This window comes from Ceratotherium simum, chromosome 5, assembly GCF_057802395.1.
Source record: "Ceratotherium simum simum isolate JZ-2026a chromosome 5, ASM5780239v1, whole genome shotgun sequence".
NCBI lineage: Eukaryota > Metazoa > Chordata > Mammalia > Perissodactyla > Rhinocerotidae > Ceratotherium > Ceratotherium simum.
This window is the reverse complement of record NC_141904.1, coordinates 86,264,491-86,289,783: the sequence shown is the minus strand read 5'-3', so window position 1 is coordinate 86,289,783 and position 25,293 is coordinate 86,264,491. Positions and strand designations below refer to the sequence as shown.

The window sequence follows — 25,293 nt, the reverse complement described above, 5'->3', positions numbered from 1 at the left end:
AGTTCCAGTCTTTTGCTGTTATAGACAGGGCTAGAGTGAATAAGCCCACATATACACATATGTGTATATGCACACACACTTTATCTTGCATGTGTGCACTGAGGATATCTATAGGATAAGTTTCCCAAGGCATTACCAGGCCAAGGTGCATTTCTCACTGTGATAAATATTTCCAATTGCCTTCCATAGGATTGTATGCCTTTCCTCCCACACTCTGGACAACATGGTATATTATCAGATTTTATAATCTTTGCTAGTCTGGGTGAAAAGTGGTATCTTAGTGTAGTTTTATTTTACATTTCTTGTATACTGAATGACGTAAAGCATCTTCTCAAATGTGAAGTGTCATTTGTATTTCCTTTTCTGTGAATTGTTTTCATATCCTCCGTCTAATTTTCTACTGGGTTGGTTGGTCTTTTCTAATAGGAATGGGATTTTAAGCATTCATCATGGAAATTTTCAAACATAAACAAAAATTGAATAGTATAATGAGCCCCCATGTGCTCATCTTCCAGCTGCAACAACAGCGTCTATACTCCCACCCATTCTCCCCCCTAGATTATTTTAAAGCAAATTCCAGATAAAGCATTTTGTATGTAAATGTTTATCTGTACGTTTCTCTAAGAGATAATGACCGTTTGTTTAAGGGGAGGGGGCAATACAATTATCACACCTTAAACAGCGAAAGAAGGGGAATGCGAGATGCTTTTTGCTGAGTGTTTATAAACAGGGGTGGGAGGTAGCTCTGCTTCAGTGCCCGGCTCACAGCTGACAGCGCCCAGGCCCACTGAAGCAGCTCAGTCCCTGGGTCCGGCAGACACCTGCTCTGCGGTTTTGTCTTGGTGGGGGCTGTCCCTTCATCTGTGCTCTTAGATCCAGCCAACGTGTGAGAGCCTCTGTGACATCAGGTACGAGCCTTATATGTCCATTAATTATTTGAGCTTGCCAGAAGTTTGAAATACGGTTAGTATTATTATCTCCTCCACCTTGTAGTTGAGGATACCACAGCTCAGAGAGGTAAAGTGACTTGCACAGGGCCTCAGGGATTTCAGCCTAGCTCTCCTGGTTCCAGGCCCACTCCCATTGCACTGCACCAGAGCTGCCCTCATCAGCTGCTGCCCACGGCACCCACAGCCCGGCCTCTGCAGCCCCCTTCTGCCTTGTACACTGTATTCTCTCTCCCTTTCTAGGTGTGTTCCGGGCTGGTCATGACATCCTCGTGTGCTCCCAGCTGCTGCTTTTGGACACAGTAACAATGCAGGTGACAGCCAGAAGTTCGGAGGAGCTGCCAGTAGACATCATCGTGGCGCCTGTGGGCTAAGAGGACAGCCTGCATAGGCCCTACTCCTACCCTTTCCCCCCAACACTACGCAGAAGTCACACCTTCCTCCTGAACCCAGTGGAAACTCCTTCCCAAGCCTCTGTATTCAAAAATAATTAGGAATCACTGAGGATTTTTTTTTTTTAATTTAACCCCTGCCCCAGGACTGCTAGGGGGTAGTTTTTTTTTTTTTAATAGGGATGATTTTAGCTTGTCCTAGAACTTGCTGCCCTGCCTGCCAAGGAAGCGTCATCGCAAATGAATAAAATGCTTGCACCTCCTCTTGAATTTATCCCCAAAGAAACCATCTTGTCCCTAGAAGTAAATCGGCATGTATTTACTGAATGACTGCTACTTCTGCAGACTCACCCTGAGGGCCTCCACCTTCCCCTCCGAGGCCTCCTCCCCACCGAGAAGAACACCTGATCTATCCCTTTGCACCCACAGCCCTTCGGCTGCTGTACTTACCATGAGGCAGGATCCTCTCCTCCTCCTCTCCATCCAAGCCCCATGCCCAGAAACAGGAGCAGTGCAGGTTTGCTGAGGGAATGAGGGCAGGCATTGAGTTCACACACACATTCTCGCATTCTCACAACCACCCTCCTTTTCCAGGTGATGAACTGAGGCCCTGCAGGGTTTGGGTTGATTTCCTGGGTGTTCCCCAGCATCAGGTCTGACTGAGCTGGAGTGTGCACCCCAGTTTGCCTGCTCCCAGTTCAGTCCAGTTCAGTGACTGCACAGAGGGAAGAACAGCCCTTCGAGAGCGCTCTGTCCACTGCAGATGCAGAAAGCCCTGGTTTATGTCCCAAGGGAGCAGGCTCAGCAGCCACTCAGCTGCTCTTTTAAACTCAAGCCAGGTGGTCTCACCAACTTTGTGGCTGATATACACCTGTAAAGCTTGTTTAGAAAAATCTAAGCCTGGCCTTAGAGATTCAGATTTGGGGGTGGGGGGAGGGTGAGGGCCCTGGAAAGTCTCAATCTGGTGCCCACTGGAGTTTGAGAGTGACAGGTGTGATTCATGGAAGTTTTCCTGATGGTTTCTCAATTTCTGCCCCAAACTCGGAGGCAGTTAGCAGCACAGGAAGTAAAGAAACTTTCCCGCTATCACCCCTACAACGCCCTGGTGCCCTAGTTACGGTTCCCGCTGTACAGAGCAGGGCACTGCAGGCTCCCTGGGACGCGTCTAGGGTCTGGGCTAGCCGCGAGACGAGGCTGGTCCTTCCAGACCCTTCCTCAGCCCCATTCCTCGGTTGGCCCTGGGGGCGGGCGTTAACCCCGCAAGGGAACCGGGGAATATGGCGGACAGCGGAGCTCTGAGAACCGTGGGATCGGGGAGTCTCCCAAGGCAAGCACAGCCTCCTGGGGCACTTTCGGGAGGTTCAGAGTCTGCCCCGCTCTCCCTCGTCAGGACGGACGTGGGGAAGAGGCCCCTATTCGGAGCGCGAGGGACCTTGCGGGAGCCACCTGTCACTTGGGGGCGGGGCCGACTTCTCCGGGGGCGGGGCCTGAGGCCACCGGCGCGGGGTGCGGAGTCTGAGGGCGGGCTGAGAGGAGAGGGACTGGGCCGGCCCGATGTCCGGGTGAGGCGACTGGAACAGGGGCTGGGGCCCCGGTGAGGGGAGGTGACGCGAGGCGGGCGGCCGGGGCTGAGGTGAGGGTGAGGTGAGGCGGGGTGGGACGGCCCGAGCGGAGGCGAGAGGCGGGGCGAGCGGCCTGGACCAGGTGAGCGAGAGGTGATGCCGGGCGACGGCCAGGGCTGAGGTGAGGGTGAGGCGATGGGGGACGGCAGACCGGGGCCGAGGTGAATGGGGCCGGGGTGGGGCGGCCCGAGCGGAGGCGACAGACGGGGCGAGAGGCGATGCCGGGCGACGGCCAGGGCTGTGGTGAGGGTGAGGTGATGTGGGGCGGCGGCCGGGCCGAGGTGAGGGTGAGGCGATGCCAGGCGCACGACCAGGGCCGAGGTGAGGAGACGCGGGGCTGAGAGGGCGGCCGGGCGAAGTGGAGGTGAGGCGGCGCGCGGTGGGCGAGGCGCCGGTGTCAGAGGGGCGGCGGCCCGGGCCGGGCGTCCTGGGGAGAGGAGCCGCGACGCGCAGGGCGGGGCCGAGTTTCCTCACCCGGGCGGCCCCCGCGGCCCGCGCTGCCGTCCTCGGGTGCGCAGGCGCTCGCTGGTGTGAGGCGCGCGTCTCTCCCGGGAGGGGAGGGGAGGAAAGGGGGGGGCAAGACGGCGAGGACAGACAGAGGCACCCAGCGAAGGGGCCGGTGGCTGCATGGTGACCACAGACACCCCTGAGCCTTCCTGGGCCGTTGAGCCGAAGGAATGAACCTCCCCAGGGCAGTCTGCTTTCCCGCATCCGGTCAGATGTTTCTGGAGCGCCTCCTGGCGCTCTGCTGGGTGCCTTGCGCGGAGCTGGACGCCGGGCCTGGGGAGGGAGCAAGACAGGCAGAGGCCTGTTTTCTGGAGAAAGACTGGACAGCTGGCGACACAGACCCACAGTGGGTGCTCTGAAGTAGAGTCCCGTGGGAATCTTGAGAGAATGCTGTGACTGAAGGAATAAGACCTAATGTTTGAGCCATATAAACCTTCTCCTCATGTTTTGTGACCTAAACGGGGTGAGAGGCGGTGCTGACCGTGTTGGCGAACATCCTGTCACTTTCCTAGAGGTGTGCTCACAAGAGCTTGTGCCTACCGGGACAGCAGGGCCAGCAGCGGCTGGCAGAGGGGAAGGGCCCTGTCAAGTATTGCCCCTCTCACAGCAAGAGTCCTCAGTCAAACAGCCCGGAGCTTCTGTCTCCACTGCACTTGGAGAAGGTAACCACTTTATCTGCACCGTGCTAGCTCCTGGAGGGACATCGTGATGGTCATCTACTTCTGTTTGGTTTGGCGTATGCTCAGCTTCTGAGATGACACTAAAAACCAGCCTGTATCAGAGTGAAGGGATGGAAGGTGATACTCCAGGCAACTGGCAAGCAAAAGAAGGCAGGTGTAGCCATACTTATATCAGACAAAGCAGACTTCAAGATAAAAAAGATAACAAGAGACAAAGATGGCCATTATATAATGATGAAAGGGACGTTCCACCAAGAAGACATACACTTATTAATATATATGCACCTAACCCAGGAGCACCAAAGTATATAAAGCAACTATTAGCAGACCTAAAGGGAGAAATTGACAGCAACACAATAATAGTAGGGGACCTTAACAGCCCACTTACGTCAATGGATAGATCATCCAGACAGAAAGTCAACAAGGAGACAGTGGAATTAAATGAAACACTAGACCAAATGGAATTAATAGATATATATAGAACACTCTATCCCCAAACAGCAGAATACACATTCTTCTCAAGTGCACGTGGAACATTCTCAAAGATAGACCATATGTTGGGAAACAAAGCAAGCCTCAAAACATTTAAGAAGACTGATATAAAGTATCTTTTCCCACCACAATGCTTTGAAACTAGAAATCAGCTACAAGAAAAAAGAGAGAAAGTCGCAAATATGTGGAGACTAAACAACATGCTACTGAACAACCAATGGATCAATGAAGAAACCAAAGGAAAAATAAATACCTAAAGACAAGTGAAAATGAAAACACAACATACCAACTCTTATGGGATGCAGCAAAAGTGATACTAAGAGGGAAATTTATAGCAAAAGAGGCCTACCTCAAGAAACAAGAAAAATCTCAAATAAACAAGTTTACCCTATACCTAAAACAATAAGAAAAAAGAAGAACAAACAAAGCCCAAAATCAGTAGAAGGAAGGAAATGATAAAGATCAGAGTAGACATAAATGAAATAGAAACTAAAAAAAGAATAGAAATGATCAATGAAACTAAGAGCTTGTTCTTTGAGAAGATAGACAAAACTGACAAACTTTTAGCCAGGCTCACTAAGAAAAAAAGAGAGAAGACTCAAATAAATAAAATTAAAAATGAAAGAGGAGAAATTACAATGGACACCACAGAAAGACAAAAGATTATAAGAGAATACTATGAAAAGCTATACGCCTGCAAACTGGATAACCTAGAAGAAATGGATAAATTCTTAGACTCATACAACCTCCCAAAACTGAATCAAGAAGAAATAGAGAATCTGAATAGACCAATCACAAGCAAAGAGATTGAAGCAGTAATCAACAACCTCCCCAAAAACAAAAGTGCACGTCCACATGGCTCTCTGGAGAATTTTACCAAACATTGAAAGAAGACTTAATACCTATCCTTCTCAAAATATTCTGAAAAATTAAAGAGGATGGGACACTTCATAACTCATTTTACAAGGCCAACATTACCCTGATACCAAAACCAGACAAGGAAAACACAAAAAAGAAAAATTACAGGCTAGTATTGCTGATGAACATAGATGCAAAAATCCTCAACAAAATATTAGCAAATCAAATACAATACATTAAAAGGATCATACACCACAATCAAGTGGAATTTATTCCAGTGATGCAGAGATGGTTCAGCAAATCAATCAATATGATACACCACATTAACAAAATGAAGAATAAAAATCACATGATCATCTCAATAGGTGCAGAGAAAGCATTTGACAAGATCCAACATTCATTTATGATAAAACTGTAAACAAAGTGAGTATAGAAGGAAAGTATCTCAACATAATAAAGGCTATATATGACAAGCCCACAGCCAACATCATACTCAATGGAGAAAAACTGAAAGCCATTTCGCTGAGAAAAAGAACAAGACAAGGGGCCCACTCTCGCCACTCTAATTCAACATAGTACTGGAGCCAGAGCAATTAGGCAAGAAAAAGAAAGAAAAAGGATCCAAACTGAGAAGGAAGAAGTGAAACTCTCACTATTTCCAGATGATGTGATTCTCTACATAGACAACCCTACAGAATCCACAAAAAAACTTAGAAATAATCAACAAATACAGTAAAGTTGCAGGATACAAAATCAACATACAAAAATCAGTTGCATTTCTATACACTAAAAATGAACTAGGAGAAAGAGAAGTCAAGAATACAATCCCATTTACAATCACAACAAAAAGAATAAAATACCTAGGAATAAATTTAACCAAGGAGGTGAAAGACCTATACACTGAAAACTATAAGATGTTATTGAAAGAAATTGAAGAAGACATAAAGAAATAGAAAATTATTCTGTGCTCATGGATTAGAAGAATAAACATAGTTAAAATGTCCATATTACCTAAAGCAATCTACAGATTCAATGCAATCCCAATCAGAATTCCAATAATATTCTTCAGAAATAGAACAAGAATCCTAAAATTTATGTGGAATAACAAAAGACCCTGAACAGCCAAAACAATCCTGAGAAAAAAGAACAAAGTTGAAGGCATGACAATCCCTGACTTCAAATTATACAACAAAGCTATAGTAATCAAAACAGCATAGTACTGGCAGAAAAACAGACACACAGATCAGTGGAACAGAATTGAAAGCCCAGAAATAAAACCACACATCTATGGACAGGTAATCTTTGACAAAGGAACCAAGAACATACAATGCAGAAAGGAAAGTCTCATCAATAAATAGTTTTGGGAAAACTGGACAACCCATGTGCAAAAGAATGAAAGTAGACCATTATCTTACATCATACACAAAAATTAACTCAAAATGGATTAAAGACTTGATTGTAAAACCATAATGAATGATGTAAAAACATATGTAAAGCCATAATGAATAAAGAGTTGAATGAAACCATAAAACTCCTAGAAGAAAAGATAGGCAGTATACTCTTTGACATTGGTCTTAGCAGTATCTTTTCAAATACCAGGTCTACTCAGGCATGGGAAATAAAAGAAAAATAAACAAATAGGACTACATCAGACTAAAGAGCTTCTGCAAAGCAAAGGAAAACGTCAACAAAACGAAAAGAGAACCCACCAACTGGGAGAATATATTTGCAAATCATATATCCAACAAGGGGTTAATTTCCAAAATATATAAAGAACTCATACAACTCAACAATAAAAAAATGAACAACACTGGGCTGGCTCCGTGGCGTAGCGGTTAAGTGTGTGCGCTCCGCTACTGGCAGCCCAGGTTCAGATCTCAGGCGTGCAATGACGCACCACTTCTCCGGCCATGCTGAGGCTGCGTCCCACATACAGCAACTAGAAGGATGTGCAACTATGACATACAACTATCTACAGGGGCAATAGATGTTAGCTCAGAGCCGGTCTTCCTCAGCAAAAAGAGGAGGATTAGCATGGATGTTAGCTCAGGGCTGATATTCCTCACAAAAAAAAAAAAAAAAAAAAATGAACAACCTGATCAAAAAATGGGCAGAGGATATGAACAGACATTTTTCCAAAGAAGATATACAGATGGCCAACAGGCAAATGAAAAGATGTTCAACATCACTAATTACTAAGGAAATGCAAATCAAAACTACAATGAGTTATCACCTCACACCTGTCAGAATACCTATAATTAACAAGACAAGAAATAACAAGTGTTGGAGAGGATGTGGAGAAAAGGGAACGCTCATACACAGCTGGTAGGAATGCAAACTGGTGCAGCTACTATGGAAAACAGTATGGAGATTTCTCAAAAAGCTAAAAATAGAAATACCAGATGATCCAGCTATTCTACCTCTGGGTATTTAGCCAAAGAATATGAAATCAACAATTCAAAAAGATTTATTCACCCCTATGTTCATCACAGCATTATTCACAATAGCCAAGATGTGGAAGCAACTCAAGTGGCCTGCTACAGATGAATGTATAAAGAAGATGTGGTATATATATACAATGGAATACTACTCAGCCATAAAAAAGACAGAATTGTGCCACTTGCAACAACGTGGATGGACCTTGAGGATATTATGCTAAGTGAAATAAGTCAGACAAAGACAAATACCCAAATACCATATGATTTTACTCATATATGGAAGATAAACACATAGATAAGGAGAATAGATTAGTGGTTACTAGAAGGGAAGGAGGTGGGGGGAGGACCAAAGGGGTAAAGGGGCACATGTGTATGGTGAATGATAAAACTAGACTATTGGTGCTGAAAAAAATGAAAATAAGTAAATAAATAAATAAATACCTTCATAGCAAAAAAAAAGGAAATGAAGTTTTCTGGAGAATGAAACCGCCAGACCATTTTTCCTGACAAAGTTGGCAATTAGAAGGCCAATTTAATGGTGAATCAGGCAGAAATATTCAAACCATGACAAATGACTTTAATAATGCAGCTTGTAATGCTTGAACAGAAATAAATTTCATCTCATAAAAAAACAAACAAACAGAAAAAACACCAGCCTTTACTGATATATTCTCACCCCCCGTTGAGAAGCACTCTGGGCTTCACTGAAAGGAGAAGTTTTATCAGTATCTTCTAATCTTAGAAGCTGATGCAGTATTTTTCAGGCTCAATTTAAGTGCCTTCTTTATACAAGGTGTGCTAGTCTTAATGCATACCAAATTTATATGAACCTTGTATTTGAATATGTTTTTCAAGACAGCATCTTTCAAACCTCACTCATTATCAGGGTCATTTGAGTATCTTCAAAAAACCAAATGAACAAAAGATTTCTATGCCTCTTACCAGGCCGGCTGAATCAGAATCTCTAGGCCTAGAGCAGGATTAAGACTAGGTAATCTAAAACACCTCTGATGATTCTTGAACATTGAAATTTCTATTCTTTCTGCTTGTGTTTTCAGTGTTTTTATGTTTGTCTTTTACTGGAGCTAGAAACAGATGTATTTGGTGTGGTTATCTGAAGTTTAATTGTGTTCATTGTTTTATAGTATTTACCCCTGTAGTGTTGGAGTGACCAACAGTTTATAATCAAGTTTTGGTCCTTTGCTTTATCTCCTGAAAGTTTGTGTGAGTGTATGTGTGTGTGTGTGTGTGTGTGTGTGCATGCACATGTGCAATGTAATAAAAATGCTTTATTCCAGAAATTAATTGTTTCTCCATGTCTTAAATATTTTAAATGCCCTTGATATGTTTTTTAAAATCATAATTGTTTCCATCCTGGGTTTTTATTCTATTTGATCTGTAATGCGTAAATCACTTTATAAAGTTGGTTATACCCCTGCTACATAGTCTTCAGAACTCTTGTGATAATACGGTAAAGACTCATTTCTACATTATGGGGATCAAATTATTTGAAATAAACATACCAAATAACATTGATCTTTTTGGTTGAATGAAGCCTTTTACATGAAATAGTTCATTCTTGAGCCATTTTTAGGATGCATACTTTCCTATTGAAACTAAGAAAATTTTTTTTTAATGAGAAGGAAATCAAAATAAAATAAATATCATAGGAAACTTGACTGGAAAAGGAAAAAATAAAACATGTTTCAAAGGAAGGCATAACCTGAAGTGAAAAGAGAGAGAAGGACTAAGTGTATGAGCCTTATTCTTTTTCAACCTTGGTTCTCTTTGTACCACTTCTTTAGAATTATAGAATGAATGTGGAAGAAAAATTTGTCTAACAGATGTAAGACAGAAGTGTAGAGAGAGTATGACTTGTCCTAGATTACCCAATCAATGAGGCAGAGAGCTGGGACTGAGATCCAGACCACTGTCCCCATTCCAGTGGATGCTTCCTGGAGCTAGGAGTGGGGAAGGTGGAGCACCTGTTCTTGCCTTTTGGCATACAATATACTTAGGCTGCCTCTGTCTTTAAGGGGGCAAAATACAGACACACATGCAGCTGATTCTCGTTATTCACAGATTCCATGTTTGCAGATTTGCCTACTTGCAAAAATTTATTTGTAACCCCCCAAACTAATATTCATATTTCTTTCGCAGTCATTCACGGACATACAGAGTGGCGGAAATTTTGAGTCACCCAATGTATACATTCCCAGCTGAGCGTGAGTAAGGACGTTCTACCTTCTTGCTTCAGCTCTTATACTATAAACAGTTGTCCCTTTTGCAGTTGACTTCGTGCTATGTTTTTTGCATTTGTGTTCTTTTTGTTGGTGATTTCACTGTTTAAAATTGTCCCCAAGCATAGTGCTAAAGTGTTGGCTAGTATTCCTAAGTGCAAGAAGGTTGTAGTATGCCTTACAGAGAAAACACGTGTTAGATAAGCTTCATTCAGGCATGAGTTACAGTGCTGTTGGTTGTGAATTCAGTGTTAATGAATCAACAACGCATATTAAATAAAGTGTCTTTAAACAGAAATACACACAAAACAAGATTATGTCTTCATCAGTTGATGAAAATGTTGTCTCCATAGACTTGTGGGAACCTAACCCTGTATCTCCCCTGAGAACAGCAGTTCAGGATTCACTAACTCAGTGTTTGCAGTGACTTTTGTAGACTCTAACTGCTGTGAATAACAAGAATGGATTGTGTGTGTGTTTGTGTGTAAAGGGGATTAGCTGATACAGGGAAGATTTTGGAAGAAACAGGACAAGATCTTATCAGGAGCACAGTGGAGGGATTAGCTTTAAACAAAAGGGAAGCCCTTCCAAGACAGTACCACTATTAGATTCCTTTCTTGGAATTGCATCCTCTGGACTTTTCTCCTTCTACTTTCATCTCTCTAAATACTTTTTCTTGGACTCTACTTTTCCCTCATTTCTCCTTTTTTCTTTTTGTACCCCCAGGTTAAATCCTGTGCTTGATTTACTTTCTAAGAAACTTTATCCTCATGGCTTTAACGATCACCTTTATATAAAAATTTTACTATTTGTTTTAAATCATCACCTTAGAAAAATATTAAACTACGATTTGTGTGTTTATTCCATGCCAAACATTTTAATGATCCTGCAAGGTAGATATTGTTCAGTCTATTTTTACAGATAAGGAAAGTTGAGGATCCAGGAAGTTGAGACTAGACCAACTCCCTAAGTAGCTGAGAAGGGATTTTTGAACCAGGGTCTCCGTGCAAGGCCTTATTCTTTCTCTGTACCAGAGGTTGGCAAACTATGGTCCTCAGACCAAATCTAGCCCACTGCCTGTTTTTGTAAATAAAGTTTTATTAGAGCACAGCCATGATCATTCATTCTTTGGCTGTTTTCACACTATCAATGGTAACAGAGTTGAGTTATTGCAACAGAGACTATATGGACTCACAAGCCAAAAATATTTACTATCTGGCCCTTTACAGAGAAAGTTTGCTGCCCCATTCTCTGTACCATGCTGTGACTCTCCTAAGCTTTAATTCCATATCTCTGAGTGCTTGTTGGAGAGAGTACACAGCTCTACTTAGATTCTATTCTGCTGACTTTAAACACCCTTTTATTATGTTCACCATGGAGGAATTAGAACTAGGCATTGCAGGTATGGTTTGTCTCTTCCTTGAAGTCTGAGGCTTCAGCTGAGAAGACTTGGCATCTGAGGCTAGAATCATCTAGAGCAAGAGCCAGAAAACTAAGGCCCTCTACCATTTTTGTAAATGAAATATTATGGAACACAGCAGCATCCATTCATGTATCTATTGTCTATGGCTGCTTTGTCCCTATAACAGCAGTTATAGTGGCAACAGAGACTGTATGGTTGCAAGACTACAATACTTAACATCTGGTTTTTACAGAGAAGTTTGTCAACCTCTGATCTGGAGGCATTTTCACTCATTATCTGGCAGTTGTTGTTGACCACAACACCTAGATGTGGCCTCTTCACATATCCTGGGCTTCCTCACAGCATGACAGTCTTAGAGTAGCTGGATTTCTTACATGGCAGCTCAGAGCTCCAGAAGCAATGTCTCCACAAACAAGGAGACTTAAAAATCATACTATTACCACATTCTGTTGGTTACAAGTGAGTCACAGCCTCATCCAGATTCAAGGGGAGGGAACCTAGACTTCCAGCTCTCAATGGGAAGTGTGTCAAAGATTTTGTGACCATTTCTTTAAACTGCCACAGACTTCCCACTATTATCTGAAATAATGGTGAAAGGGTCAGGGTAAGAGAACCCAGGGGGAGAATTGAGTATGAGGCAAGACTGCATCAGCCCTCATCCCCCAACAACTGTGCTCTAGCCTCAGCAAAGTTAACAAAGATATTATTATACAACAGAGTTGAAGGTCAGAAATCTACTTACCAAAGTCAATCGTTGCTTCCTTGTTAACCTTTACCATGGTGGGACTGAACTTGTTGTCACTATTATTACCTTACTTATTTAATCAGTACTACCCTTTCCCAACTGTCTCTTGGATTCTTCAAATGTTCCAGGCATTGACAATGCATTAAGGTGAAGAAAGAAGAGATGCATTTCACTTTCATCCAATTAGTTGACCATTCAACCCTTCTTTTCTCCAAATCTGGGTTGAGCCACTCTTATGCAGCAATGGGACACTATGCAGATACATGGAAGCCAAGATATTTTATATTTTTTAAGCAGTAGGAAAGCTGCTAACATGGGTCTGAAAATCCTGCAGACTATGGAATCAAGAACATGTGCCCTCCTGTTTTGAGTAGGGTGGTCTGATTACCGTGGAGTCCCCTGTCTTTGTGTTTACGAAAAACCAGGGGAGACAAAGTCTGAGGAACATGTAATATCCAATTTGGCTTGGCAGCTTTTTTTTTTTTTTTTTGTGAAGAAGATCAGCCCTGAACTAACATCCATGCCAATCCTCCTCTTTTTTGCTGAGGAAGACCAGCTCTGAGCTAACATCTATTGCCAATCCTCCTCCTTTTTTTTCCCCCCCAAAGCCCCAGTAGATAGTTGTATGTCATAGTTGCACATCCTTCTAGTTGCTGTACATGGGACGCGGCTTCAGCATGCCTGGAGAAGTGGTGTGTCAGTGCACGCCTGGGATCCGAATCCGGGCCGCCAGTAGTGGAGCATATGCACTTAACTGCTAAGCTACGGGGCTGGCCCAATCTCTGTCTTTTAATTGGTGTACTTAGACCATTCATATTTAAAGTTGATTAATATCTGCTACCATGTTTGTAACTGTTTTCTATTCATTGCATTTATCTTTGTTTCTTTTTTTCTCCCTCTTTTTCTCCCTTCTCTGGTTTTAATCAAGCATTTTATATAATTCCATTTTATCTCCTCTCTTATCATATCAATCATGCTTCTTTTTCAAAATTTTTTAAGTGGCTGCCCTAGAGTTTGCATTTAAACGTTTTAAACTAATATACATAAAATATACGTTTTAAACTAATCTAAGTCCACTTTCAAATTACACTATACCACTTCGTGGGTAGTGCAGGCATTTTTAACAGAGTGATCCAAACTCCTCTCTGTCATCCCCTATGATATTACTGTCATTCAGATTTCAGCTATCTGTATGCTATAATCACTCAATGCACTGTTATTATTATTACTTTAAGCAAATGGTTGGTTATCTTTCAAATCAATTAAGAATAAGAAAAAGAAAAGATTTTATTTTACCTTTACTTATTCCTTCTCTGATAGTCTTCCTTTCTTTATGTAGATCTCAGTTTTTGACCTGTATAATCTTCCTTCTCCCTGAAGGACTTTTAATATTTCTTGCAAGGCAGATCTGGTGATGAATTCTCTCTGGTTTTGTTTGTCTGAGAGAGTATTTCTCCTTCCTTTCTGAAGGATAATTTCCCTGGATATAGAATTCTGGGTCAGTGTTTCTTTTCTTTCAACACTTTAGATATTTCACTCCACTCCCTTTTTGCTTACAGGGTTTCTGACAGAAATCCCCTGTAATTTTTATCACTGCTCTTCTATAGTTAAGTTTGTCTTTTCCTCTGGCTTCTTTTAAGGTTTTCTTTATCTTTGTTTTTCTGCAATTTGAATATGATATGCATACAGGTAGATTTTTGGCATTTATCCTAATTTGTGTTCTCTGAGCTTCCTGGATCTGTAGTTTGGTGTCTGTCATTAATTTGGAACTTTCTCAGCCATCATTCCTTCAAATAAAGTTCTTGCATTAACTATGTTTTCTTATTTTCTGTTTTCTTGATGCTCTAGCACCTGGGACCTCTCTGACTGGGGAGAGACTGCCCCTCCCAGGGTTAGCTAATTCCTAGAGATAGCAAATGTCTTGCCCAGGATTCAACTTTATATGCAAACCAAGCAATCCAGAGCCCATACCCCTCAACTACCTCCTCTATTGGGCTCTGACCTCAAGGTTACTATTATCCTGCCCTAATCACCTCACGGCCAGGTACAAGACAACTCAGGACAGCCCCAATGCCAATCGTAAGTCTTCTTACCTTGCCTTGCCTGTTCCTTCTCATGAAAACCACAGTAAAAGCTCCTTCCCATGTTTTCTACCTGCTCCTTCTGCCTACTGACTGATACTGGTGCTTCCCTGTGTGGCCCTCCATGGTGTGACATACCCCCTCCTTTTGGGAACTATGAGTAACAAACTGTCTTTTCATAGGCAATCATCTCTTGATCTGTTGGCCTCATCATACTTGAATAATAATAAAACCTACATTTTAAAAACAGTTCTGCTCCATTCTCTCTTTCTTCTTCTGATATTTCAATTACACATGTGTCACACATTTGAAATTGTTCTGCATTTCTTAGATAATTTCTTCCTTTTTTTTTTCCTCTTTGCATTTAAGTTTGGGAAGTTTCTATTGACCTATCTTCAAGCTCACTAATTCTTCCCTCAGCCATGTCCGGTCTGCTAATGAGCCCATCAATGGCATTCTTCATTTGTATTACAGTGTTTTTGACTTCCAGCATTTCTTTTTGATTCATTCTTAGAGTTTCCATCTCTCTGCTTATATTACCCATCTATTCTTGCATGTTGTCTACTTTTTCCAATAGAGCCCTTACTACATTAATCATAGTTATTTCAAATACCCTTTCTGACACTTCCAACATCTGTGTCATGTCTGAGTCTGGTCCTGATGCTTGCTTTGTCTTTTCAAACTGTTTTTTCTTCTTGTCCTTTAGCATGTGTTGTGATTTTTTGTTGAAAGTGGGGCATGGTGTTTCAGCTAATAGGAACTGAGGTAAATAGGCCTCTAGTATGAGGATTTATGTTAATCTGGCTGGTAGTTGGGCTGTGCTTAGTGTTTCCTGTAGCTGTAGGTGCCAGAGACTTCAAATTCTTCTAGTGTCCTTGTCTTTATCTTCCCTCTTGAATTTGAGCTTTTATAGGTACTCCACCTCAGAGAGAATCTACATCTTGCAGCTCTTTCAATTGTAAACCACTATTATTATACTGGAGCCCTGTTGGTATGGTGGAAAGGTGTGGAAGAGGAAAAGCATTCTATAATCTTATAATTAAATCTCAGTATTTTAGTGGGTCTGTGTCCCTGCACTGTGACTCTCATGCATGTTTCTTAGCTTTTTCCCCCTACTTGGAACCTGGATAAAGGGTACATGGGACTCTGTGTATTATAAGCAATGCAGAAAGGCTAGGGGGAGCTAGAGTGGGAGAAATGCCCTTCCCCCAGATGGGACAAGGATTTGGTAAGGGCTTTTTCCCTGGAGAGTAGGCCTTTGTTATGGGGAACACTCTGGGTGTATTTCACAATGGTTACTCTTTGCCTCCTCTTCCCAGAACCAGGAGGGGATCTCTCTTTGCTCTTCACTGTGAGAACTTAGTGAGATTCCTGGAGGTAGAACCCACAAAAGTATGGGGGGCCCTTTAAGACTGTGGCCCCCAGGAGTTTCTCACTCTCATGCTAGTCCACACAGCCTCTAGCAATTTGTCAAAATTACCATCTAAGTGTTCCTACTAGTTTATGGCTCCAGTGGCTTTGGCTCCAGGTAAGCAGATCTCAGCTATGATTTTCTGATTCTCCTCTCTCTAAATTTTAGAGTGATCATTTGCCCTACAACCTCAATTCTCTGGTGCGTCTAAGAAAAGTTGATTTTCAGTTGTTCAGCCTTTTTTTGTTATAAGAATGGGAATAACTACCTCCAGGCTCTTTATGTGTTGGAGCTGAAACCAGAAGTCCTGACCTCAACTTTTAAGCATTCTTTATACGTGGTATATTTTGTAAATATTTTCTCCCAGTTTGTCACATAGGGGACGAAGACAATTCCTCTACCCGCTAGGTCCTCCTGGCTGGTCTAAGAATTAAATTGATGTGAGACAAAATAATAGGAGAAAATTAAACAAAACTTTATAACATGTATACATGGGAGAACTCAGGAAAACTGAGTAATTCAGCCGGAACCCCCGAAGCCACCACCTTAAATACCATCTTCAGCTAAAGACAAAGGAGAATGTTGAGGGTAGTGGTTTGGGTCTTCAAAGGGGAGGAAGGCAATTCACGTGGAGATGAGAATGTAAATGTTTGTTAAACAAGCGTTTGCTGGGCCCTCTATAGACAATGGGACCCATTTTACATTACATTACAGTTATCTTATGGTATTAGCTCCTTCCTGGAACAGGCCCTGCTATTTTAAATTCTTTTAGGCAGTTAGGGGGAAGGTCAAAGTTTCTTTCAGAATCTTTTATTCTTAAAAATAATCAAGCCAAAGAGACACATGTGGGGTGGCCAATTCTGATCCCCTACAGTCAGTTGTCTTTAGACTTTGTTTATGATGATTTTCACCATGCAATTTAAAAATTTTGTTCTTCTTCTGTATTGTGGGAGATATGGATCTAATTTTATTTTTTTCCAAATGGTCATCATCATTTATTAAATTCCAAATCATCATTTATTAAAAAGTCCACAAATATAAAGAGTTAGCGCAAGGTAGTTTCTTTGTGGTGGTGGAACAGCTCCATATCTTGATTATGGTGGTGGTTACATTAATCTATACCTGGGCTAAAACACATAGAAACTGTACGCACAAATGAATACGTGTAAAAAATGGTGAAAATGGAATAAGGTCTGTGTCTAGTTAACAGTATTGTACCAGTGTCAATTTCCTGGCTTTGATGTTGCACTATAGTTATATAAGATGTCACCATTGGGAGAACCTGGATAAAGGTACACAGGACTCTATATATTATTTTTGTTGCTTCCTGTGAGTCTATAATTTGTATTAAAATAAAAGGTTTTTAAAAATCCACCTTTGCTACAGTGAGTTGAGATGCCTAGATTGAATTTTTCTAAAGTCCAATTTGTGAAAGTGGCAAGTCTAGTCCGTTTACATTCTTTGTGATTACTGCTATGGTTGGTTTACTTTTATCCTCACTTATATTCTATTTTGTGCAATTTACCCTGCCTTTTCTTTGCTACTTCCTGCTTCCTATTGGGTTGATCAAATTTTCTTTATCCTTTCCTTCTTTCCCATTTGATGGAAGTTATACACTCTATTTTTATTAGTTTAGGGGTTATCTTTAACATTTTAACAGGCAAACTTGATTTACTAAAATCTAAATTTAATTTATAAGTTAATTAATATCTCTGTCCTCCTCCTGAATAATATAGTCTTAGAATGTTTTAACTCCAATGTCTCCAGTCTGATGTGTATTATTGTTCAGTATAAATTTGAATTCTACCTTGTATTTGTACATCTCAAGTTATTTATTATTATTTCAGAGAACACTTATTTAGATTTACCTATGTTTACCAGTTTCTTTGCTAACAATTTATTCTTTGATTCTTTCCTTCCTTCTGTGTTCAATTTCCTTTTTCTTGATCTAGAAAATCAGGAAAGTTCTTTCAGTAAGAATCTGGGAATGATAAACTCACTCAGTCTTTGTCTGATAATGTCTTTATTAAGCCATGGCTTTTAAATATTTAGGTGGATCTCGAATTCTAAGTTGATAGTTATTTTCTTTAAGCACTTTGAAGCTATTGTTCATTGTTTTCTGGTTTATATTTTTGCTATTTAGATGTTTGCTGTCATTATAACTAACATTCCCAATATTGCCTCATGGTCAAATATTGCTACTCTGACTCCTGCCATCACATCTACATCCCACTAGTTGGAATAGATACTTTCACTTACAATCCATTGGCCACACATAGCTATTAGGGCACTGGAAAAATGTAGTCTTTATTCTGGTAGCTATGTGCCTGGCTATTACTCTAGAAGGGGGGCAGACTGGTTCATTCCTGGACTCTCCACCCAGTAGTTGCCCCATAGATGTCGGAAGATGGGTTTTATTGGCAGATCATCCTCCTCACTCATACTAGTCCGTGGTTAGGGCTTCAGGTATTGCCTGAGGGGAAGGCCCAGGCAGAAGCCCTTCCCCACAGACACAGCTCCCTGCCCCAGGAGTCATTCCACTTGGCCCTGTGGGGAGGCCAGGCTGCTCCTTCTAGGCCCCACTTGTGCCTGGATCTCAGCAGGGGCTTCTGCCTATCTCCTGGTACTCCATGCTGTGAGATCCCAAACGACATCAGAGGGGCACTGGAGGAATTCTTTAACTTCTGCCTGCAGAACTAAAAAAGGAACATTTGCTGAGCAGTCTCAGATATTCTCTCCTGAAGGGGAGAGATTTCTCCATTTGATCTGTGAAGAAGCTGAGGCTCAGAGAGGTTAAGTGACTTGGCTAAGGTCACCCGGCTGGAGCCAGAACTCAAACTGAGGTCTCCCAGCTCTCAGCTCTGGGCTATTTATAAGACTTAACCACTTCTTTCTGGGATGGAGAAAGATGTCTGTGGCTTCCAGCAAACAAGGTTGAACTCGTTCCATCACATCTTTTGGGAGTGAATGAAGCAGGCAGGTTGCTGGGGGAGGGTGGCAGGCCCCCAGCCTGTAGGGGGAGCCAGGGATCAAAGTGGTGAGTATTCTTTCGAGCATTTACCAAAGAGCCAGGCTGTTTGCTAGGCACAGGCGATATAGATGCGCGCTGATTAGAGAAGTGGTTAAGAACCACTACTTCGTGAGAAGACAGAGCTGAGTTTGAGTCCCCTCTAGCTATGTGATTTTGGGCAAGTGACTCAATCTCTCTGAGCCTCAGTTTCCACATCTATAAAATGGAAATAGTAGCACCCACCTCATGAGGTAGAGCTCTTGGCAGAATACCTGGCACATGGCAAGCCTGCAGTGAACCGTAGCTGTTAGTTGTTGTTTTTATTATCGTTGTACCTAGTAGGGAAGACAAACACTGATGTATGATGGTCGAGGGAAGGACTGTGGGAACACAGGGGAAGGAGGGGGACACGTGAGTCAGGCCCTAAGGAGCAGGCACGTCCTCCAGGCAGAGACCTGGGCCGGCATTCCAGATACACATGCCTGCACCTGCACATCCTCAGACTTCCTCATTGGGTGCCCTGGGCCGGCCCCGCACGCCCACAGGACAGGTGTGTCCTGTGACATCTTCCTGGGCTTGAGCTCAGTGTGGACACTACTCACAGGGGAGTCACTTCCCAGAGTTCTTAGAGAATTCCCAGGCTGAAGGCACTGTCTTCTTCCAGCAGAGACGAGCCCATTCCAAACATTTGGGTCTTGGGTCTCAAGAAGCTCTCAAGAGCCTCCTTTTTGAATCTGCCTTCCTTTCTCCCTTCCTTCCCTTCCTCCCTCTCTCCCTCCCTCCCTCTGTTCCTTCCTTCCTTCTCTTCCTCCCTCCCTCCCTCCCTTCCTTTCTCCCTTCCTCCTTCCCTCTCTTCTTTCCATTCTTTCTATTTGTCGTAAAGGTTAATAACTCACACTTACAGAGATTATTATCTACTGAGATTGTTGAACGCCTCCTAAAGAATAGAACTATATTTGCGGATCAGACAACACTAGGACAGGATAACCAAGCCTGATATGGTTCACAGCTGGAGATTCCACAACAGCATTTTCAGCCAGGAGTCTCCTGGTGTTTGATTGCTCAATGCTTCCATACTGGCTTCAAACAAAGAGACGGAAGCCACAGTCCAGACACTGTTGAAGACAAAGACCCGCCTCTGTGATGCTGTGGAATGTGGGTCCAGTGACACTCTTCATTCTTAGAGACTCTTACTGTGGAAACTTCCAAACATACACAAAAGTAGAAAGAATAGTATAATGAGCTCCCACGTATGAATCACGCAGCCTCCGCTGTTATCAACGGTGGCCGGTCGTGCTCCATCACTCCCCCTCCCACATCTTTCCCACTGCTGGAGTGCTTTAAAGCAAATCCCAGACCCGGTGTCATGTCACTAGTAATCACTCCAGCCTGCATGACCGACGGATGACGTTTTTACATAACCGCCAGGCCGTCGCACCTAACAAAAATAACAATAGTCCTTAAATAATCTATATTTAATCTGTATTCAAATTTCCCAGATTGTGTCAAAGATGTCTATTTGCCATTAGTTTGTTAGAAAAGTATTCATAAAATGCTCTTGAATTTCCCCCTCCCTACTGTCCCTAGCCCAGCTCAGCCCTAGGCAGGATGGAGGGCTGTCTGCCTGCGGTCCCTCCTGGGCCCCAAGCAGATCAGGCTTCCTACAGCTCTTATCTGCATTTTCCTGTTCAAAACTATCCAGGGATTTTCATCTTCAACAGGGAAGTTTCCTAAACTTCATTCATTCCCAGACCACTTCCAGAACCGTTGTCGCATCTATAACCACCTGTATTGTTTATTACATATTTTTCTTTAAACTTTGCTTTTTAATGCATATCTTTACTTAAAGTAATTTATTTTGAAAGGAAACTTTATGTTACCACCCAAGATGAAAACCTAGTACTATCTGCCATAAATTGAAAGTAGCTATTAAAATAATAACAAAAAACAAATAGGAAAGCAGGGCAATGTTATTGCACTGTAATCAGATACCATTGCCTGCTGAAGATTCTGAGCCTGGGGTGCAGGCTCATTTCGTTAAAAGAGAGGGATGAACAAGTGGACAGGAAGTGTTAAAGATATATTAGCACCAAACTGAGACTTTCTCCTAGATTTAATAATAACTAATACTGTTAAAAGCACTTTAAGTGAACTAATACAACAACACAATAAGGCGTATACTACTGTTATCCTCCTTTTATGGATGAGGAAACTGAAGCTCAGAGAGGTTAAGTAACTTGCCCAAGGTCACGCAGCTAGTAAGTCACAGAGTTGGGATTTAAACCCAGGCTGACTGGTCCCAGAGTTGCAACCAGAATGCTATGCTTAACTAGAAGCATCCAGACAGATTGGACATAGAACTTCTTTCTGACTCTGTGGTCCAGTGTTGTTGGCACTGGCTCCTCATACCAGCTACGATCATCTCTGGAACCACCAGAGATTAACGGGGCTGACTCTGGGACACCCACTCCTGCAGGGTAAGCTCTAAACCAACCCCTCCAGCCTCGTTTTATTACTCCTCCCCTCTCACCTCCTGCTCCAGAAAGATGGAATTCCTTCCTGCACCCACTTGTTCACCTTCTCCCCCCTGCCATGCACTCTCACTTTCCGCAGCCCCTTCCAGTCCAGCTTCATCTGGGCCTCCTGGTGTCCCTTGTGAAAGGCACTGAGGGGATCCAGAGAGGAAGAAGACAGCACCTCTCTTCATAGAGCTCATTCTAGCAGCAGATTCAGATGTATAAAGACCTGACTTCAGAGAAGAAATTGTTATGCCCATTTTCCAGATGAGGTCACTGAGGCTAGAATGACTTATAAGAGTCAGCTAATCCGTTTGGGGGACAGCAGAAAGAGTGATTAGTCTAATCTTCTCCACCCTTGAGGACTTTTCTCCCACATTATCTCTTTCCTGATGCTTCCTCTCACTGCCCCAGGCAAGCTCTTCCCTGTCTGCTAACATCCAAAGTTCCCGTGTACTGAAGCTTCCTATTGGCCAGTCACTATCCCAGGCTCTACAAATGAGATCTGTAATCCCCACCTAGTCCTGGTTTGCTGACTGTCCCATTTTAGCACTGAAAGTCCTCTATCCCAGGAAACCCTTCAGTCCCAGGCAAACCAGGATGGGTGATCACTATTCTCACCATAGCCTTGTGAGGGAGATACTATTATCATACCCATTCTACAAATGGGGAAGCTGAGGCTGCCCTCCCCCAAGGTCACACAGTAAATAACTGGTCTGGGTTTTTTTTTGGTGACGAAGGGTCACTCTGAGCTAACATCTGTTGCCAATCCTCCTCTTTTTTTTTTTCCTTGAGGAAGACTAGCCCTGAGCTAACATCTGTGCCAGTCTTCCTCTATTTTGTATGTGGGTCACCACCACAGCATGGCTTGGCCAATGGTGTAGGTCCCCACCTGGGATCTTAACCCGCAAACCCGGGCCACCCAAGTGGAGTGCGCCAGAACTAACCACTATGCCACAGGGCCAGCCCCCCCAGGTCTGTGTTATGTTAAAGACCCTGTCCTGGGTCTTTACCCTGTGTTGCTGATTCAAAACTTCAAGAACCCTGAAAAAGAGAGAGAGAGAGAGGAAGGAGCAAGGGTAGCCCCTGACATCTGGGAGCTGCCCTGGCACTCACAGATGGGCTGTGCTGTTCTCCTACTGGACATAAGCAATTTCATGGAACACCAACCTCAGACAACGTCCCTCTGAGACCATAATAGAGTGAGACAAAGCAAGGCCCCTTCACAATTGTGTCTCAGCCCAGACAAAACAAGGTCCTTGCGTCACCCACAAAATACCAAGCACCCTCTCTTGGCTAAAATCAATGACTGCCTTTACCAATCATAGCTCATCCTTAAGCTAGTCTCCTCTCCCTATAGATAAGATATATTGAGATCCCCAATCAGAATTGCCCTCACTTTCTGACAGCGTGTTATATAGAGTCCTGCTTCCTTAGACTCTCCCCCAAATCACCCAGCCAAAGCCCAAATCCTATACAGTCGTGCACCACATAACCACCTTCAGTCAACGACGGACCGCAAATACAACAGTGGTCCCATAAGATTAGTACCATAAAGCCCAGGTATGCAGGAGGCTGTACCATCTAAGTTTGTGTGGGTACACTCTATGATGTCCACACAATAATGAGATTGCCAAACGACACATTTCTCAGAATGTGTCCCCATCGTTAAGCAATGCATGACAGTAGTAGGTTCTTGCACACACCCTCTACTGAGACATGCATGGTCCCCCATGGGTGTGCTCTCCCTTGCTGCAATGAGTAGCAAACCCACCTTATTTAACTACAGGTGGCTTCAGGAGGTCTCTGGTTGGAGGGCAATGATGGCCCTTAGTGTTCCATTTGGCTCTGAATTCTGGTAACTATGACACTTCCACAAGTTTTGCTTCCTGGACTGGCTGTAAGGGGCACAGAGACAGGAAATGCATCATATCTCTTCTTAAAAGCTCCAGCTGTGTGCTAGACACCATCTAGCTCACAGTAGGCCCTCAAGATGAGACCAGGTTCCCTCCTAACCTCTGCACTGAGTCCAGCAGTGCTAGGTGGGGTGGACCCTACCTGTCCTGTCGACCTGCCCCTTGGAGACCACCTTCTGGGGCCCCTGCTCAGAGCAGTGGAGTTCAGAGGAGTTTTGCCCGTGCTTCCCCTGTCCTGTCAATGGAGGGAGTTTCTATTTGGCCAGGCCTGTGGGGACCCAGGGCCCGGATAAACCTGATGGGGATCTTTCTTCATTTCTCTCCTCATGCCAATTCTCCAACCCAGGGCCCATACCCAGCCATAGGGAAGTGAACCCAAGCTCCCAACCCACCTCCTCCCCTCTCTTCTAACGGTGCCACAGTCCTCCAGGAAAGAGGACCCCTCCATTCGCTTTCCTCCAAGGAGTGCCGCTGTTTTTCCTTTCCTGAGGGCTGGATGTTTCTTCCTATGGGCCCATTGAATACACCTGATATCTCTCTTCTCTTTCCCCTGTATAAAGCCAGAATCAGAGCTGAAAGGAGGGCACCGTAAGGAGTTAGGTAACTGTGGGTCACCCAAGTCTTATCATTTAATCACTGTGTGACCTTGAGCAAGTTTCTTAACCTCCCTGGGCCTCAGTTTCTCCCATAAAGCTTATTGCATAGTAGCTGCTCCAGGGTCAGACCCTTACCTCACCTGGAGGAAGGAGCACATTTTCCAGACACAGTGTCCCTTTTGGAGACTGGCCCTTCTCCAGGAGCAGATGTCCCTCTCGGTTGACTAACAAGCTTGACTAGGGCAGTGGCTGCTAACTGTACCGAGCATATGGGCTAGAGTGGAGGGCAGGGGTGTCTCTTCTTCCTCAGAGTGGCATGATCACTAGGCTGAGGGTCAGGAGGTCTGAGTTCTAGTCCCACCTCTGCCCCCAAACTCCTTATGTATCCATGGGCAGCTCTCTTTAACCTCTGGACCTTGGTTTCCTCATCTGTAAAATGTGTTCAAGAATGCTTGTTCAGTTGGCCTTTCAGGGTCCTGTGAGTTATACAAGAGAGTGACTGGTACTTTGAAAGATGGCCTGTGGACAGGGAGAAAATATTTGCAAACCACATATCTGTCAAAGGATCAATATCTGGCATACATAAAGAACACTTAACACTCAACAGTAAAAATGCAAACAATTCAATTAGAAAATGGGCAAAAGACATGAACAGACATTTCCCCAAAGGGGATATACACAGATGGCAAAGAAGTACTTGAAAGAATGTGCAACATCATTAGCATTAGGGAAACACACAATGAGTCCTATCAGAGTGATTTAAATAAAAAATAGTGGCAACACCAAACTTTGGAGAGGATGTGGAGAAACTAGGTCACTCATGCATTGCTGGTGGGAATGTGGAACGGTACAGATACTCTGGAAGAGTATGGCAGTTTCTTAAGATGCTAAACGTGCAACGATCATACTGCTTGGGAATTGCACTCATGGGCATTTATTCCCAGAGAAACAAAAACTTGTTTTCATTCAAAAGCCTGTATATGATTGTTTATAACTGCTTTATTCATAATAGCCAAGAACTGGAAACAACCAGCTGTCCTTCCACGGGTGAATGACTAACCAACTGTGGCACATCCACACCATGGAACAGTACTCAGCAATAAAAAGGAACAAACTATTGATACACACAACAGCCTGAGTGAATCTACAGAGAATTATGCTGGGTGAAAAAAGCTAATCCTAAAAGGTTACAAACTGTATGGTTCCCTTTATATAAGATTCTTGAAATGACAAAATTATAGAAATGGAGAAGAGATTAGTGGTTGCCATGCATTAGGGAAGGGAGAAGTGAGAAAGAAAGTGGATGTGGCTGCGAAAGGGCAGCAGAGGGATCTTGTGGTGATGGAAACGTTCTGTATTTTGACGGTATCAATGTCAATATCCTGGTTGTGAAATCGTACTATAGTTTTTCAGGATGTT

The 25,293-nt window shown here is 43.2% G+C and overlaps 1 protein-coding gene across 4 annotated transcripts in view; it reads left to right on the top strand.

Annotated features, from left to right (window-relative positions):
- Nucleotides 1-2,872: 2,872 nt before the first annotated feature.
- Nucleotides 2,873-25,293, top strand: part of TMEM40 (transmembrane protein 40) — a 66,155-nt gene continuing 43,734 nt past the window's right edge. For 3 of the 4 annotated variants that reach the window (XM_087431540.1, XM_087431539.1, XM_087431541.1), the window contains exons 1-2: nt 2,873-2,901; nt 10,097-10,161. In XM_087431540.1, coding sequence (XP_087287666.1) covers nt 2,894-2,901; nt 10,097-10,161 — 73 coding nt within the window. In that variant the 5' untranslated portion in view covers nt 2,873-2,893. Of the gene's footprint in view, nt 2,902-10,096; nt 10,166-25,293 lie in introns of all 4 variants that reach the window. The other variant, XM_087431542.1, reaches the window with a different exon arrangement.